Source organism: Acomys minous, assembly GCF_964271855.1.
Source record: "Acomys minous genome assembly, chromosome: 1".
NCBI lineage: Eukaryota > Metazoa > Chordata > Mammalia > Rodentia > Muridae > Acomys > Acomys minous.
In genome coordinates this window covers 55,486,405-55,504,025 of record NC_140483.1, presented here as the reverse complement: position 1 = coordinate 55,504,025, position 17,621 = coordinate 55,486,405, and the positions used below count along the sequence as shown (strand labels likewise).

The 17,621-nt window shown below is 50.8% G+C and overlaps 1 protein-coding gene across 4 annotated transcripts in view; it reads right to left on the bottom strand.

Moving 5' to 3' along the window:
- Positions 1-16,399, bottom strand: part of PPFIA4 (PTPRF interacting protein alpha 4) — a 50,305-nt gene extending 33,906 nt beyond the window's left edge. For 2 of the 4 annotated variants that reach the window (XR_014781997.1, XM_084796151.1), the window contains exon 1: positions 1,761-2,034. Coding sequence is in view for 2 of the 4 variants with exons in the window: in XM_084796151.1 (XP_084652277.1) it covers positions 1,761-1,994 (234 nt within the window). In the remaining 2 variants the exon portion in view is untranslated. Of the gene's footprint in view, positions 1-1,760; positions 2,400-16,273 lie in introns of those variants that run through there. The other 2 variants (XR_014781996.1, XM_084796150.1) reach the window with 2 other exon arrangements.
- Between the last annotated feature and the right edge of the window lie 1,222 nt (positions 16,400-17,621).

Below are 17,621 nucleotides of genomic sequence, written 5' to 3'. Positions count from 1 at the left end.
GCTGCCAGGAGAATCCCCCAAGGACAGTTCTGTCCACAAAGTTAAAACAAAGCACTAACTCTCCTGGCTTTCACACTTTTCTCTCGTGGCTGTTTGCTGTGTACCCTACAACCCAGATCACCTGCGTGACTTACTGCTTCCAAACACCAGCAAGCCATCTACGAACCACGCCTTCACCTGGCAGGACTCCCTCGCCTTACGCAGCCCCTGAGGAGGTCACAGTCCGCTTCCAAAGGCCATCCTGAAAGGGTCCAGCCTCCCCAGGAGCCTTCCAGATTCTGAAACGGAAGCATCCCTCCCTGAAAGCCATTAGAGCCTTGTCAGTCACTGCCCTCCCCTCTGGAAGCTTCGAGCATAAAGAGTTGGGAAGGCCTTGGCTGTGCAACCTCAAATACACAGCCCAGGATTTGCCATGGACAAAGTAGGCAGGGCCCACATGGCCAACCCTCCTCTCCGGCAGAGTCCACATTCTTACACTCTAAGCCCCTGGGTTGAAACTCACCAATCCAACCAAGCCTAGCTCTGGTTCTCCAAGAATTTGGAGAAGGGCCCTGCAGCTGAGGCTTGGCTTATTTGGTTTCTCCAGGGATGCTTCTCTCAACCCAAGCAGCACCCTCACTGGCTCAGGGCGGTCTGTGCAATGCATGCAACCCCTCTCTCCTAAGAAGAGGTGAAGAAAGTAGGAGGGCCGTGTAGACTAAAACCCCCCACCCCCACTCCCCTCACCCCCTCACCCCCACCTCCCTGGACCTGGTGAGCTGGCAGGCCACACCTTCACTGTAACTTAGCTCAGGTTCCTGTCTCCAGCCTCTAACTGGGGCTCCCCACCCTCGCCCCCTAGAATTATCTACCCACTGGGTACTAAGCAGGAAGCAGCTCAGATTTCCAGCCCCCATGTGTCGAAGTAGGAACAAAGCAGAGGGGGCTGGAGAGATGGCTCAGCGGTTAGGGGCACTGGCCATTCTTCCAGAGGCCCTGAGCTCAACTCCCAGCACCCACGTGACAGCTCACAACTGTCTGTAGCTCCAAGATCTGACACTCGCACATAGACATACACACAGGCGAGACACCATTGCATGTAAAATGAAGGTAAATAAAAAATTTTTTAAAAAGAAAGAAAGCAGAGAACAAGACAATATCTTGGGGGTTCGGGGGGTGCACAGCCCTCCTGCTGCTATTTGCTACCCCATAGCAATCTGCAACTGACTGACAACCCTGGGCTTCAGGTTCCTCATTGGCAGAACAGGGTGACAGTGCTAACAGCACAAGCTTTGTTGTGAGCCTTGCTGAGATAACCTCTACAGAGAGCCAAGCCCACAGAAGGTGCCCAAGAAATGGCGACTAAGGTTTGGAGGTGCTGTTGAGGACCATGACACGGGATGCTGAGAGTCCTGGCTGTGACTGTCTGTGTGGGGTCTCGAAGGCTTCTCCCACCACTCCTTTGGTTCTCAGTCCTGTCAACTCTTGGTCCCTGGCGAGGAGGTCTCTGTCCAGTCTAGGGTGCCATCTACTGGCAGCCTGGGCTCCCTGCTGTTGGCACTCATGGCTGGATGGCCAGATTGTCTTTCCGCATTCATTTCTCCAGGGGAAGCCAATCTAGGCAGTGGCACTTAGGAGGGAAAGAGTTCATGTAGGAACGTGGGGACAAAAATACTCTGAGATCTCCAGGATCCGATATGTAAATAGATGCAGAGAGTGAAGGGCCAAAGATGTTAAATTCAAAGGGGCGGGGGGTGGGGGGTTGGAGTCTGTAAATTTACCTGGGGGAGGGCGGAGTTCAGGTGGCGCTGGAGCTGGTCTCGCTCATGAAGGGCATCCTGGAGCCGGCTCTGTGTGGCTACCAAAGTCTCCTGACTCTCCCGAAGGGATTCCAGCAACTTCTCTCGCTCATCCAGCATGTTCACCATCAGCTGCTCAAAGTTGGCGTCAGCATCGGTCCCATGGGGGGGCCCCAGGGGGTCCCCCTCATTGATTGTGGGCATCACCTCACACATGATGGGGATGGACAGAGCCTTCTCGGAGTTGGGTCAGAGGGGTAGGAAGGAGCTCACAGGATTGGCACCTGCAGAAGGACCCAGGGCATGGGTCTCAGAGCAGGCAGTGTCAGGCAAGTGGACAGGTGGGTAGAGGCTTCTGCCATGGCATCAGTTGCTTTTGCTCTGACAGGAGCCCAGGGTCTGCAGTGTCCCTGTGGAACGGAGCCAGAAGGCCTGGCTTAACTTTTCAGGGTTGGGGCTGGGTGCCCTGTGTCCCCACACAAGCAGGAGGCATCGGCGTGTGGCCATGACAGGTTGGGCGAGCAGGGCTGGAAGGCAGCCCTTTCTTAGACTGAGCACCCGAGCTTGGCAGAATCCCAGCTGGGTCTAGCAACACCCATGGTTTCTGGAGGACGGTGTGGTCTGTAGGAAAAGAGAGTGCCATGAGGACCAGCTGAAGAGAAAAGGGCATCAGGGGAGGGGCAGAGGAGGCAGGCCCTAAACCAGAGTAAGAGAGGATGGGGGGGAGGGGTGTTGGCACATGCCCCCTCTCAGGCATACTCACTCTGCTAGCATCTCATTAGCTTTCCCAAGGAATGCACATGCCTCCCGCCTAACCTCGGTGCCTGCAGCCCCTGCCCCCCACCCCCTGCAGCTGTCAGAAGTGCAGCCGCAGTGGTTCCCCACCCACGTGGCTTGCTGGCCAAATATAGAAATGATTCAGTCAGCGACAGGGGAGCAGCCGGCAGGCTGCCCAGAGTCCTCCTGAGCCCTGAAGGTGGGAGGAGAGGAAACGGGGTCTCTGTCCTCCCTCTGTAGCCTCCTCTCCCACATTCAAGCCAAGGCAGGTGCAGAAGGGGTTAAAAAGGCTTCAGGCATGGGACATCCTTAACCCAGGCTGAAGTCTGGGAGAGGCTCTGGGAGAGGTGGGCAGCGGGGGAGGGGGGGGGGCGACAGACAACCCTGACCTGCTAGGGTGCCCTTAATTCGAGGATGAGGCGGGTTCGCCATCGCCCACTTCTGAAGTCGGCCAAGGAGAAGGCATGCAAACTAGTGAGTCCACAGCCTCCATCTCTTTGTTGGAGACTGAACGACAAAGAACCCCAGGTCCACACAGGGAATGAAGGGGGTGCTTCCAAAGAGAAACCTTGTGTGAGGAAGCCTACTTGTGGCTGGCAACCTAGTCCCTTGGTATAGGTAACTACCCACTGCTGGTGGTACCGGAAGTCACCCGCCAGGTCACAGGCATATGAGCAGCCCGGCGGTGGGGGGAGGGGGAAGGACCAGCGTCACAGCAAAGGAAGGCTGGACATGGAAGTTAGGACACAGCTGGGAATGTCTCTGCCTGCCATCAGTTTTCAACCTCCTGTCCAAGGCTAGGCCACTGGCTTCATCAGTTCTCAGAGGGAGTGTCCTCAGCCTGCCCACTGTAAGAGAACTCTGACACCACATAAGGGTCCCAAAGAATGGTAGGTGCACTCGGGAGGCAGAGGCAGGCGGATCGCTGTGAGTTCGAGGCCAGCCTGGTCTACAAAGTGAGTCCAGGACAGGCAAGGCTACACAGAGAAACCAAAAAAAAAAAAAAAAAAAAAAAAAGAAGAAGAAGAAGAATGGTAGGTGCTCCAGAGACCTATATATGTGGTGCTGTCATTCCTGCCTCACCCACCCCCTTCTGAAGACACTGAGGCAGCCTGCGCGTTCCTCAACAGGTGAAGAAGGGCAGCTCGGGAAGGTCAAGAGCCAGTATGAGTGAGAGATCAGACATGGGCTTCTGGCAGGGCAGAGTCCAACAGGGAAAACCGAGTCCTGATAAAACAGGCCAAAATGGGGGACAAGGAAGGAGGGGACAGAGAAGCAGCCATTTCCAGAGGTGCCATAGCTCAAGCCAGCAACACACACACACACACACACATACACACACACACACACACACACACACATGGCGGTGGGGGAGGGGGAGTGGATTTAGAAGGAGAGACCTAGGGCACATACACGTGCTCCCAAATGGAGAAGCAGACAGGAACTCTTTCCACCAGCTGGACGGAAGTGGAAAGTTGTGGTCAGACAGCCCAAGCTCCTCAGCCCTCACCACCTCAGAGCAGCAGGGAACACAGGAGCAACTGCTGCTCCAGGTTGATCCACTGCCCTAGGGGATGCTAACAACAGCAATTTCTTTCTCCTGCCCAGGGCTTCAGAGCCCCTTCCCCCTGCTCCAGGCTGTGAGACTGACAAGCACGCGCGCGCGCGCGCGCACACACACACACACACACACACACACACACACACACACACCGGGGAACCCCCACCTTCCCTCTCCACAGCCACCTCACATTCTCTCTATGCCCCACACAACCACTTAATTTTATTTTATTTTATTGTTGTTGTTCTTGTTTTTGTGTTTTTTGAAAGCTTGGAAGAGGAGAGCAGGCTGGACAGAAGTCCCCTTGTGTAGAAGCAGTCCTGTGGACAAGAGCAGTACGGAGCCTGAGGAGTGGCTCGGTGGCACAGGGCTTGCCTACTAAGTGCAAAGCCTTAGACTTGGTCATTAGAGGGGGCTGTGGGGTGGGGGGGGAGAAAGGGAAGGAGCTGGGGAGTGGGGGGGGGGGGGAGAGTATTCTCAGCAACTGAGCTCCCTGCTGACGGCTTCAGCACCAGGTTCCCAGGGAGCCTGCAGTATGGCAAGAATGCAGAAGCCTAGAGCCAGACCCTAGGCCGTCTGGGGAGCAGCGCTACCAGAGTCCAGCTGCGGGAACCTGGGCGTGGTGCCACTCCTGAGGCCTGGGCTGTAAGATGGAACTGCAAGCCTAGTTTTTCCCGGCTTTGAGGAGAAAGCACCCTACGGTGGCAGAAAAGGAATTGCCTTCATATTAGGCAAAAGAAAGCCTGGGGGTGGCGGCTGAGAAGCGCCTTCTGTTCACGCCCATCACGTGATGGCACCTCATCCCATTTGAAAAGTCTCTTTTAAGAATGATGCTGCAGCCTGGTCTACAAAGTGAGACCAGGATAGTCAAGGCTACACAGAGAAACCCTGTCTCAAAAAAAAAAAAAAAAAAAAAAAAAAAAAAAAAGGAAAAGTAAAGAATGCTGCTGGATGGGGCTGGAATGATGATGGCTCAGTGGTTAAGAGCACTGTCTGCTCTTCCAGAGGTCATGAGTTCATTTCCCAGCAACCAATGGTGGCTCACAACCATCTATAATGTGATCTGATGCCCTCCTCTGCCTGCAGGTGTACATGCAGGCAGAGAGCTGTATACATAATAATAAATAAACAAATCTTTAAAAAAGAATGCTGCTGGAGTAAGCAGGTGAGACCAGATAGAACAACAGTATAAGGTACCGGCTATGTGGTGCAGCCCAGCCTCCCTACATCCTCCTAGCCACTCTGACAACTGAGAAACTAATTTTGCTGCCAGAAACCTTTTCTCAGCCTCCCTGCAAACCAGGTGCCAGGTGGCAACTCCGCTTCCTCTGGCGAAATGGCAAGAAGAGCTGTCTGGAGATGAGCCCAGAGAAAGATGCCAGGCAGAAAGCCCTGGAGGACCACACAGGACCACCCACCCACCAGGTAAGAAGAAGAAACTTTAGACTAGCCACATGGGGACACCTGGCCTCTCTGGCTCCGGGGCCAGCTTTAAATAGTGCAATTATCATCTCAGTTTAGCAGAAGCTGCAACTCCCAAACTCACAGGTCTTGATTCAGAGACGAAAGTGCCAGGCCCCAAAGCCAGCATTTGCGAGGGGCTTTGCCAGGAAGGGTGTGGGGCAGGCTGCGAACAACAGAAGGCTCAAGAGTGAGTGAGTGGGTGGGTGGGTGTTAAGAAGGGAGGGGGTGCCTGAAAACTAGGCCTCTGGCTCTCTAAACATAAAAGGCAATCTCCCAGCATCTCTGGCTCCCCCCAAAGTCACCCCCATTACCCCCTAACTAACAGGAGAGCTAAACATCCCAGTCTGACGCTCTGGCTGTATAGTCAGTCACACAGACCTGGCTCCCTACTGCCCTACCAGATGGCAAGCCCCAGCCCTTGCCTGGCTCAGCAAAGGATACAGAGCCACAGCCAAGCTGCTGGGAACCGTGCTCATGCCCAAGTGGATCCTGAGCTGGACAAAGATGGAGCATCGGGGTAGGAGCCTCTTTAAAGTCAACAGAACAAGAGGACGGTCTTATGTGCCCTAGACTAAGGGAGGGTGGGAATCTTAAGGAAATGGAGGTGGTGACCCAAAAAATGACAATGATGCCTGCCACTAGGATGTATCAGTATTTGTCACATGCCGAGATGGTGCTAACTTTCAGTCCTTCTTCCCATGTCCTATGAGAACTGGGACTTGGCGTCACATAAGCAAGTCCCCGCAGATTGTAAAAGGAAAAAAAATCAGGATAGTGCTAAAAACCAAGAGCAAAAGGGGTGGGAGTGTTTCAGGCATCTTGTCTTCCCTGAGCGTGCCCTCTCTTACACCTCTCAGGCAGGTGGTGGCCTGTTGAGAACTAGCTTGGGCTTTCCCTCAGCTATTCTCCTCAAGCCTGAGGCAGACATGTGTCATGCTCACAGAGGTGGCCGTTTGTCTCCAAAGCCCCATCCAGGTACCCAGATCACTTGCCCCTGCCTTGGCTGGCTAGCTCCACACAGATTTATAAACCTCCCCTTGTGTGTTGCCCACCACCAGCTCACCTGCACACTCCAGCCCACACTTTTTTTTTTCTGGGTCATGGTATCCCTTAGTCCCCCAGGGCCACCAACAACCAACTGCCCCTGCCCTCAGACCACTTGCCATCCTTCCTGCTCACCCAGATGCTGCTCCTTCTCCAGGATGAAGGGTAGTGTCTAACTCATCACCCCAAGGCCTTGCCTGGCCTGCCTCCTCTAATAAACTAGGACTGCCCATGCTCACCTCACACATCATCCATAGAGCCTTGTCTAATCCCCTCGCAAGACTTTAAAGAGGCTCCTACCTCGAAGCTCCATCTTTGTCCAGCTCAGGGTCCACTCTTATATGACCCTTACAGGCCTATACTTAGACCTCTTTCTGACACGGGCACTCTTTACATCATCTCAGTCTGCCGGCCCGTCATAAGAACTCCAGGCAGCTTTGGAAGCTCTAACGCCGGGCCTTCATGTGAGAGAAACTGAGCACATGTGTGGTTTGTAGAAGTTCATACCTAACAAGACTTCAAAGAGAGCCGAGCACGATGTCGCACACCTATAACCCCAGCACTCAGGGAGGCAGAGGCAGGCGGATCTCTGTGAGTTCGAGGCCAGCCTGGTCTACAAAAGTGAGTCCAGGACAGCCAGGGCTACACAGAGAAATCCTGTCTCGAAAAACCAGAGAGTGAGAGAGAGAGAGAGAGAGAAAGAGAGAGAGAGAGAGAGACAGAGAGAGAGAGAGACAGAGACAGAGAGAGACAGAGACAGAGACAGAGAGAGACAGAGAGAGGGGGTGAGGGGAAGGAGAAAGAGAAAAGAGTTCAAGGAAGAAATCCTGGCCCAGGACTAGGCTCACTTAACTTCTGAAAACCACAGCCCCCCACCAGCAACCTGAGGGCACTCCTCTCTCTAAAGGCAGACTCTGGAGCCCGCTGTTCACATGACCCTGGGAAGACACTTATTCTCCCTGGGCCTCAGTGTCCCTCTGTGAGATGGGAGTGATAGCTAGCAGGCCCCACTTCAGGCAGCTAGCAGAGATTTACACGTCTCTATTCATGAAGTGCAAACATCACTTCCTGGCAATACAAACTCTGTGCCAGCTCCTAGCTCCTGAAGCCCTCAAGGCTGGGCCCACCCAAATAACATCAGAAAAATCAAAACCTTACTTCAGGAAGCCATTCCCAGAGAATAAAGTCTTGGACAAGATTTACTTGGTAGTTGCTAGCACAAACCCTTCAGAGGGGTCCAGTTCTCTTCACCTCCTATAAGACCAGCAGTGAAGGGGCTGGGGAGATGGCTCAGTGGTTAAGAGCACTACCTGCTCTTCCAAAAGACTCGGGTTCAATTCCCAGCACACACATGGCAGCTCACAACTGTCTGTAATTCCAAGATCTGATCCCCCTATACCAACGCACATAAATTAAAATTTAAATAAAATATTTTTTAAAAAAGACCAGCAGTGAAATTTTGCCTCTGTATTTTGGGTTTCTGAATCTGACAAAGGAAGGACATAGCACATAATGCTTTAGGGAGCTCACGGAATGTCAAGGGGCTCACAGGAGACAACAGCCAAGAAGGGGTTCTGAAAGGGTGTCGAGTGTGACCCAAGTACAAGTTGGCAGCAGCTTCCAGCCTCAGCACTCAGCATTCCCAACGCTGGCACATTCAGGTGGGCACTGGCTTACTGCACAAGCTCCCCTGGGCTCTCTCTGAACTCCAGCTTTCCAGTTACTCCCTAAAATAACAGTGATGGGTCTCTTTGTCCCAAGTTAGCTCCTATCACCTCTGTGAGCACACAGTGTACTGCCCAAGCTAAGTCCTCGACAATGAAGGGAAGCTCCGCAGACCATCACACCAGGGCACCAGGTCCATCCTGGACACACCTGTCACTTTAGTTCCTCCTCTGCGACACCCAATTCCAGAGATCATGACTCCCTCTCTAACTCCAAAGACTACAAACTGGACTCTCTGACCTAGTACTTTCTTTCTTTTTTTAGTTCTTCAAGACAGGCTTTCTCTGTGTAGCCTTGGCTGTCCTGGACTCATTCTGTAGACCAGGCTGGCCTTGAACTCACAGAGATCCACCTGCCCCTGACTCTCTGAGTGCTGAGATTATGGGCGTGTGCCACTGTGCCTGGCTTTTTTTAGTTTCTGAGACAAGGTTTCTCTGCGGATCCCTGGCTGTCCTGGGCCGCCCTCTGTAGACCAGGCTGACCTTGAACTCAGAGATCCATCCACCTGTCTCTGCCCGTCGAGTGGGGCGTTTATAGGTGTACTTTCTTTCTCTCTCTCTTTTTTTTTAATAGGTGTACTTTCAAGGACAGCCAGGGTGGAAGCAGTGTGACAACTCAAAGGGCTCTAAACTCTCTTCTTTATTGATCTTTTTAAATCCTATTTATTGTATGTGTGTGAGTCCAGGTGAGTGTATACCATGGTATACTTCTGGAGGTCAGAGAACACTCTCAGAAGTCAGTCTTTCCTTCCACTGTCGGGTCTTAAGCTGTCATGTCTTCATGGAAGCAACCTTTAACCACTGAGCCAGCTCATCAGTCCACAAACCCCTTTTCTTATTTGACTCTCATTGATTACAAATGTGTCCTTTTTACAGAACACTTGCCTAAGGTTTCTCTTGTATTAAAAGGATGTTAGTCTAAAACATGGCTTGACAATTTCTGGCTTAAGTACTGTCTGTTAAGATACTAAATACAGGAGCTGGAGAGATGGCTCAGTGGTTAAGAGCACTGCCTGCTCTTCCAAAGGACCCAGGTTCAATTCCCAGCACCCACATGGCAGCTCACAACTGTCTGTAACTCTAGTACATCTGATACCTTCACACCAATGCACATAAAATTAAACAAAGAAAATAAAGCCCTGGTCCATTCTGATCTTTAAAAAAAAAAAAAAAAAAGATACTAAATACAGTTCTCCTGTTTTGCTAAAATGAAAAGTTTCAATCAGAAAGCCAGAATATCAATGCAACAGAACAAAAGACCTGGCGCAGTCACAGCTGGCACCGCGCTCTGCCGGCCATTTCCTACATTCCAGCCATCTCAAAGACACTGAACACAGCCCTCGGCCCCTCCATCCCTCATCACCGAGTACAGACATATTCCAGCCATCTCGTATTCATCAGAGCCATCAACTGAAACAAGTGTCCTCAAATAGTTTTCCAAAGAAGAAGCAAAGCAATGTGTATGATATATTTGGAAAATAAAAGTCTTTCAAAGCCGAGGATCTATGTGGGACAAATGTCCAACAACAGGGTTCTCTGGCATGGGAAAAAATAAATGCTCAGAAGTCACTGCATTAGTGAGTCAGTGTTAAGATTAAGGAGCTATCACATTGCAGCAAACAGTCCTGGTCAAAGCACTGACAGGTGTCAGGGTGAAGCATCAGGGTACAGAACTACTGAGAAATACAAGCACTGTAAAAGAGGGGTGTGTGTGTGTGTGTGTGTCTGTCTGTCTGTCTATCTGTCTGTGTGTCTGTGTGTGTGGTATGTGTGTGTGTATGTGTGTGTATGTGTATGTCTGTGTGTGTGGTGTGTGTGTGTGTGTGTCTGTCTGTCTGTCTGTGTGTCTGTGTGTGTGGTATGTGTGTGTATGTGTATGTCTGTGTCTGTGTGTGGTGTGTGTGTGTGTGTGTGTGTGTGTGTGTGTGTGTGTGTCTGTCTGTCTGTCTGTCTGTCTGTGTGTCTGTGTGTCTGTGTGTGTGGTATGTGTGTGTATGTGTATGTCTGTGTCTGTGTGTGGTGTGTGTGTGTGTGTGTGTGTGTGTGTGTGTGTGTGTGTCTGTCTGTCTGTCTGTCTGTCTGTGTGTCTGTGTGTCTGTGTGTGTGGTATGTGTGTGTATGTGTATGTCTGTGTCTGTGTGTGGTGTGTGTATGTGTGTGTGTGTGTGTGTGTGTCTGTGTCTGTGTGTGTCTGTGTGGGTCTGTGTGTGGTCAAAAACAGCATGCGTACATGTGTTTATAAAACAGAGACCGAGGAGGTCATGTTCTTTACGCAGTCAGGTATGTGAGCACGCAGCCATGAGAACGGTTGGTATGTGTGTGCAGCCATGAAAAAGTTAGGATGGGAATGAGACTATGGTAAGAGCTTACAGCCATGACAACCAGGGCCTGACTGTGTGCCTGAAAGCCAGTGAGTGTGTAAGCATGTCCTAAACATCAGCAGTGAGTTATAAACACACGTGGCACGTGGTTATATGTCAGGGCTCACGACTGGATGTGATTGTGTGTGAGCAGGTGTACAGCCATGAGAAGGAGTGTGTGTGGTAACGACAGGCATATGATATGCATCTAGGAGACAAGAAATCTTGTATGCGCCTGAAAGTACAGTGAGGGCCATGAAAGCTTGGGCATATACGTGTGACCATAGACGTGCACTGTTGGTCATAAGTGAGCCTATGTGAGAACACCTGAGCAGAAAGGATGGGGATGAAAGAATGTTGTTTCCGGTGATCTGCCCCTTACAGGACCAAAAGATGTAGACACACCACGCTAGTCTTGTGTGAGCTCAGGTCATAGGAGTGGGCCCAACCCTCCCTTTGATTACCTCAGCCTATTAGGGATGCATTGCAGGGTCTCCAAGCCCAGGTCTCTATGCTCATGCGAGAATCCTGGGTTCACCCTCTGTTCACTCTCAGAATGGCAAATAGCATGGAGCAGCCCTAGCCAATCTCAGGCAGCCAGCCTTCCCAGCTCTCCACTTTTCTAAGCCAAACACAGAAAGGCGTCCTTTTAAAGCAACCACCAAGAGCCACTACACCTATCACCTTCTGCCCCTCCCCCACTCTCTGAGGCACCCCCCCTCCCCCCCCCTGTAGCTTTGCATCCCCCACCGTGTGTTCCCTTCACATCTTACTCAGGAATAAGGAGCTCATTACCACAGGAAGGGACTTCCATCATTCTGTGGAAGATTTTCTTAAAGTGAGTGGAATCCTATCTCCCCTCTGAAAAGACAGCTATCCATCTGAAAACAATAGCCATAGAGACACATCAGCTATGCACACAACTGCACACCTGTAATCCTAGCGTTTTATATAGGGGCAGAAAGATCATTAATTCAAGCTCATCCTCAACTATACAGCGAGTTTGAAGCCAGTCTGTGCTGCATGAAACCCTATATATCACACACACACACACACATACACACACTCGAGTGTGCACACTCATAATTCATGAAACTTCAACTCATTGGATTGGCTGGGCAAGATAGCAAGAAAGGTCTCTAAATGCAAACCAACTACTTCATGTCACAATCAAAAAATTACTTTGATTACGCCTATAATCCCAGCACTCTGGGAGGCAGAGGCAGGTGGATCGCTGTGAGTTCAAGGCCAGCCTAGTCTACAAGACCAGAACAGCCAAGGCTACACAGAGAAACCCTGTCTCCGGGGTAGGGGCCGGGATGGGGTGGACTACTTCAAAGCTGGGCACACACCTTTGATCCAACACTCAGGAGACAGAGGCAGGTGAATCTCTCTGAGTTTGAGACCAGCCTGGTCTATGTAGTGAGATCCAGACAGCCAGGGCTATGTAAAGAGACCTTGCCTCCTGTGTGTGTCTGTGTGTGTGTGTGTTTGTTTGTGTGTGTGTGTATGTTTGTGTGTGTGTTTCAGTGTCTGTGTCTGTGTCTGTGTGTGTGTTTGTGTGTGTGTTTGTGTGTGTGTGTGTGTGTTTCTGTGTCTGTGTGTGTGTGTGTTTGTGTGTGTGTGTTTGTTTGTGTGTGTGTGTATGTTTGTGTGTGTGTTTCTGTGTCTGTGTGTGTGTGTTTGTGTGTGTGTGTTTGTTTGTGTGTGTGTATGTTTGTGTGTGTGTTTCTGTGTCTGTGTGTGTGTGTGTTTGTGTGTGTGTGTTTCTGTGTCTGTGTGTGTCTGTGTGTGTGTGTCTGTGTGTGTGTGTGTGTTTGTGTGTGTGTGTGTTTCTGTGTCTGTGTCTGTGTGTGTCTGTGTGTTTGTGTGTGTGTGTCTGTGTGTGTGTGTTTGTGTGTGTGTCTGTGTGTGTGTGTTTCTGTGTGTGTTTCTGTGTCTGTGTCTATGTGTGTCTGTGTGTGTGTGTGTGTTTCTGTCTGTGTCTGTGTGTGTCTGTGTGTGTGTGTGTCTGTGTGTGTGTCTGTGTGTGTCTGTGTGTGTGTCTGTGTGTGTGTCTGTGTGTGTGTGTGTGTGTGTCTGTGTATGTCTGTGTGTGTCTGTGTGTGTGTGTTTCAGAGGAGCGTGGAGAGATAGCTCAGTGGCTAAGAACATTGGTTGCTCTTCTAAACGACCCAGGTTCAAGTCCCAGCATCCACATGGTGGCCACCAGCTGTCTATGACTGCAGAGTCCCAGGGGTCCAACGCCCTCTTCTGGCTTCCAAAGGCAACAGGGACACAGAGGGTGCACAGTTGCTCTTACAAGCATAGCACTCATACACATGAAGTTAATTTTCTCCTAATTTTTAAAACTATAAGTTCTTTTTTGAATTGCCTTACAACATGCTGCGTACTTCTATAAAGTACATATAAACAAGATATACTAAATCTATACATTTCTAGCACTGTTCAAGGTCATAAACATAAACCAACCCAAGTACTCTCTGCTTTATGACAAGACTTAGGGATTGTCATGTCATCTACAGCCAGTTCCCTCAATGGAATGTAACAGTATGGTACCCGGTCCCCAGGCACAGCTCTGCTGTAGGTTAATATCGTAATTGCAAGGAGAGCCTGCTTCATAAAACCCAGGGGACCAGAAGACAGACCACTTCAATTCAATTCAACATCACTCAGAGTACTGTTACAGATACAGAAAACCTGTAAGGCACATCACAGGCTCCTCAGGAGAATACAGACATACCTGTCCTTATTTCAGAACAGCAGTTGGCCAGCCTCTGGTCTGGGGTCAGTGCTGGGCACCACCTGGAGCATAAGCAACTGAAGCTCTCAGGAAAAGTGACCCTGAACCAAGGCCTCTCAGTCCCCAACTCTCTCAGGCACATAGCTGCTCTGTGCTAGAACTGACTTCTCCTGGGACAACAGAAAACACAGGAAGGAAGCCCCCCAACACAGCCCCAGGCCATCTGCAATCTGAGTGCTAAGCCAGGCTGCTGCGGTCATGCCTGTGTGGTGAGGCAGCAGCTAGGGGAGGACAAAAGCAGAGCCTTAGGGTCTGCTGGCCTCACGTCTCATATTACCTTGCTTCGAGCCCCTTGCCCCATTGCTGCTCCACCACCCCGCCACCAGCTCCAGCTCATTACCAGTCTCATGTCCCTAAGGCCCCCTTCCCACCTTAGCAATACAGAACCCTTCTCAGACTGGAGAATTCAGATGGGTTGTGGCCCTGGGTATGTGAGTGTGTGTGTGTGTGTGTGTGTATGTATGTATGTATGTATGTATGTATGTATGTATGCATAGCACCACAGCCCCTCTGAGCGTTCTTGACTCTGCTAGCCACCTGAAGTGCCACACTCCTGTGAGCCAGCACCGTATGCCCTCCAGAGCTAATTATAGGTCAGTGAGCTAGCAGGCCAGAGAGAGGGGGACAGATGGTGACTTATGTGGTTGCAATACACACTTATCTCTCCCTCTGACCCTGCTCCCTCCCATTCATCTCTTCCAATTCCTTATGTGGGACCCAGACTCCGTGGCAGGTTTTACTCAGTCTTTCTTACTCATTACCAGCACACCCATTTGCACAAGCACACCCATGTACACCATCCATGTGTACACACACACACACACACACACACACACACACATACAAACACCCTCTCTATACTGCTCAGTCAGCACAGCACACCTTGTTCATAGGGCAAACCCTCTACCAACTTAACATAATACAGCTCTTGAAGGCCCAGGGGAGAGTATTCCTGGCATAAGGCGGCCAGTTAACGTCCCTGTGTCTGAAGGCCCCTTTGGCATCAGCTTCTTGGTCCTCCCAAGCCTTTGGTCCCTGCCTCATCACCAGCCCAGCCCAACTATCCAACGTATTCCTAGATTTAACCCTACCACCCTCAGAGGTTCGGAAGGGACCCCTAGCAAACCCCCATATGTTTTTTCCAAGTCTAAGATTCCAATCATGACTGAGAGGTGACCCCCACGAGCAGACTGCTGCCCTACTCTGCCCCTCCAGTCTTCCTTTCCAGGCCAGCTGCCGGGGCCGAGCTCATACGCTGACATCATGACACACTCAGCAGCACAGACCCAACACCTCCTCATGAGAAGTCCACTCATGCCAGCCTCCGGTACCCACTCATTTCTGGAGATGGTGTCTCTACTGCACAGCATATGGTGCCCCCATGGCCCCCCAAAAAAGTGTGCTATCCCTCTTGTCATTACTTTGAGACATCAATTTATCTTAGGAAGCCTTGTCAGGCCTTAGCACAAAATCTAAGAAAATAGCCAAAGCAAATCAGTCAAGCTGTCATTTATACTAAAGACTACCTGGACAGTTAACATTGGTTAGTTTTGTTGCTATTGTTTTGTGGGTTTTTGTTTTGTTTTGTCTTTTGTTTTTGTTTGGTTTGGTTTGTTGGTTGGTTCGTTGGTTGATTTTGTTTTTGCCAGTCCACTAGCAATGTAACTAAATTGTATATAGGAGGATGTGTGCCTACTTGGGGTACCATTCAGTTGTTCCAAATATCTAGCATGGTGTCTGGCATGCATGTAGTAGGTGCCCAATAAATGTTTACTCGATATTGAAAAGAGTACTAAGAGCCAACTCCAACAACTCTGGAAAGGACTGCAGGGAGGGAGTCCCTGAAACCAGGCTCCTGGAGCAGCCTCCTGAAGCCCCCACCAAGAGCGACTCAACAAGCTAAGCACAACCCCCTTAACCACTTGCTCTCCATGAGCAGTACTGAGGAGCTGCCTCAACTCTCCTCCTCTCCAACACATCTCTCCTCAAAGGTGACATCAGCACCTAGTGGCACTTAGTCCTAGATCCCTCCTCCTTCTCAAAGAAACCACCTATAACACATTTCCAAGTCTTCCAGCCCGACCTCCCTTCCTACCCACCATAAACCCCTCAAGATCCGTGCTGGGAAATACCTCTACTGTGATCACTAATTGGCTCCTCACCCCCACCCCACCCCACTTCAGGAATCTCTATTATGACAGTCCTTTCGTGTTGCGCCCACCCTCATCTCCACGCCCAACCAGGCCCATTCCTTCCACCCCACCGCCCCAGCACTGCGGAGATGGGGGTATCTGACACCCTGACAGTTCAAGGAATGCAGAGCTGGCGATAGTAACCAAGGGCGTAAAGAGGCACGCGGAAAGAACGAAGACCCCCCGGGAAGAACGAAGATCTCGGTCTCTCACAAGTGCTCGCCCAAGGAACAGAGTTGGCCCCCAAGCCCGAGGTGCTTTTGCTCTGACTGTCCTGGAGAGGATGTGGGGGGCGCAGTGCAGCCGGCTGCCCCCTTCCCAGGAGCAGACGGAGCTGAGGACGAACTCCACATCCTCCCTGAAAAATGGGCATCGACCCCCATCCTCATCCCCAAGGGCACAGGGCACAGCAAAGGCGAGGGGCGACGAAACCCGCGCCCCGCAGAGACATGTCCAGACCAGAAAAGACTGTTTCCCAGAGCGCACTGAGACTCCTCCTCTAACTGTGCAGGGGAGCTGAAGCTAGAGAAAGGGATATTTTTCCCGGTGGAGCGGGCTGTGGGTGCTCACCTGTGTGGAATAATCGAAGGCCCAGCAGCAGAAGGGCGCCGCCCCCGACCTCGGCAGCGCGAGGAGTCCTAGAGGCCAGCGCGCAAAGGTAGCTGCAGCCTCCGCCGCCCAGTACCCAGGCCTCAAGGACCCGCCCCCTTCCTCCGCGGATACCCTGGCCCCACCCCCAAGGGCGGGGCCTGGCCATCTCTCCCGAGGCCACGCCCCCGACACTCAGGCGCTCCCCAGCCCAGGTTCACACGTGACAAGGGCGCTGCTTTGATGCTGTTCGCCATCTTGGTTGGGCCTGAAAGGGCAGGGCAAGCATTTAATGTGGTAGGTATTTAGGCCTCAGGACTTGGAATGCAGAGCACATCCTACTCACTTCTATCTTCTTGAACTCACCTATCGAAATCTAACCTGTTCCTAAATGGCCAGTGTTTGTCACCTTTTTTTAAGTGAAGAAACTGGAAACCCAGACACTCTCATAGTATGTGCTTGCTTTTAGGCATGTGATTGTCCTAACACTGTTACTATAAAACCAAGTGTTTGTCTGATACATACATCCTATGAAAACATGCTCAAATGCCAAAATTCTGACAAATTTTAGCTAAGCTTGCTTTTCTGAATTGCTCCCTTTCCCTGCCCCCATGGCTATTAATGTATCTTTCCCATCTGGCTTGTGAAATTTCATTACAGTGCCTACTCAAATCTTTTACAAATACCCCATATACACTATCATAAGTGTGAAGAACTGTTTGGGGCTTTTTTCTTCTTCTATTTTAGGTTTTTCAAGACAGTTTCTCTGTGTAGCCCTGGGTATCCTGGGGCTATGCAGACCAGGCGGGCTTCAAACTCTAGAGATCCACCGGCTTCTGCCTCCTGTGCTGGGATTCAAGGTCTGCGCTGCGGCAGTGGTGGCTAAGTGTTCTATGTATGCACATAGGTAGTTACAACAGTGTGTCCTGTAAGGGATGCAGGTCTGAGGTCAGTTAACACAGCCTTTCACTCACTTTCTCCCAATGTATTCAACATTCCCTTGCATCTTTAGAGAAAGGGATGGAAATGTCATTCTAACAGGGCTGGAAGACTCTCAATTTGTAGTATTTGTCTGACACTCTGAGCAAGAATATGTAATTCCAGAAGTGAAAAACATTTAAATCCAGGTGCTCTAGTTTTTAGGAAAAGGCAATCCTTGAGATTCTTCACACACACCCTTTCATTAACAAAACATGATAATGCCAGAAGAGACAACTCAGTCAGTGCTGAGTAAGGCTGAAGCTATGGCAACCATAAAGTGAGGAGTCACTTCACCAAGCGTTGGCAATGTGTTAACAACACAGCAGAGCAGCAACTTCAAAGGCAGAAT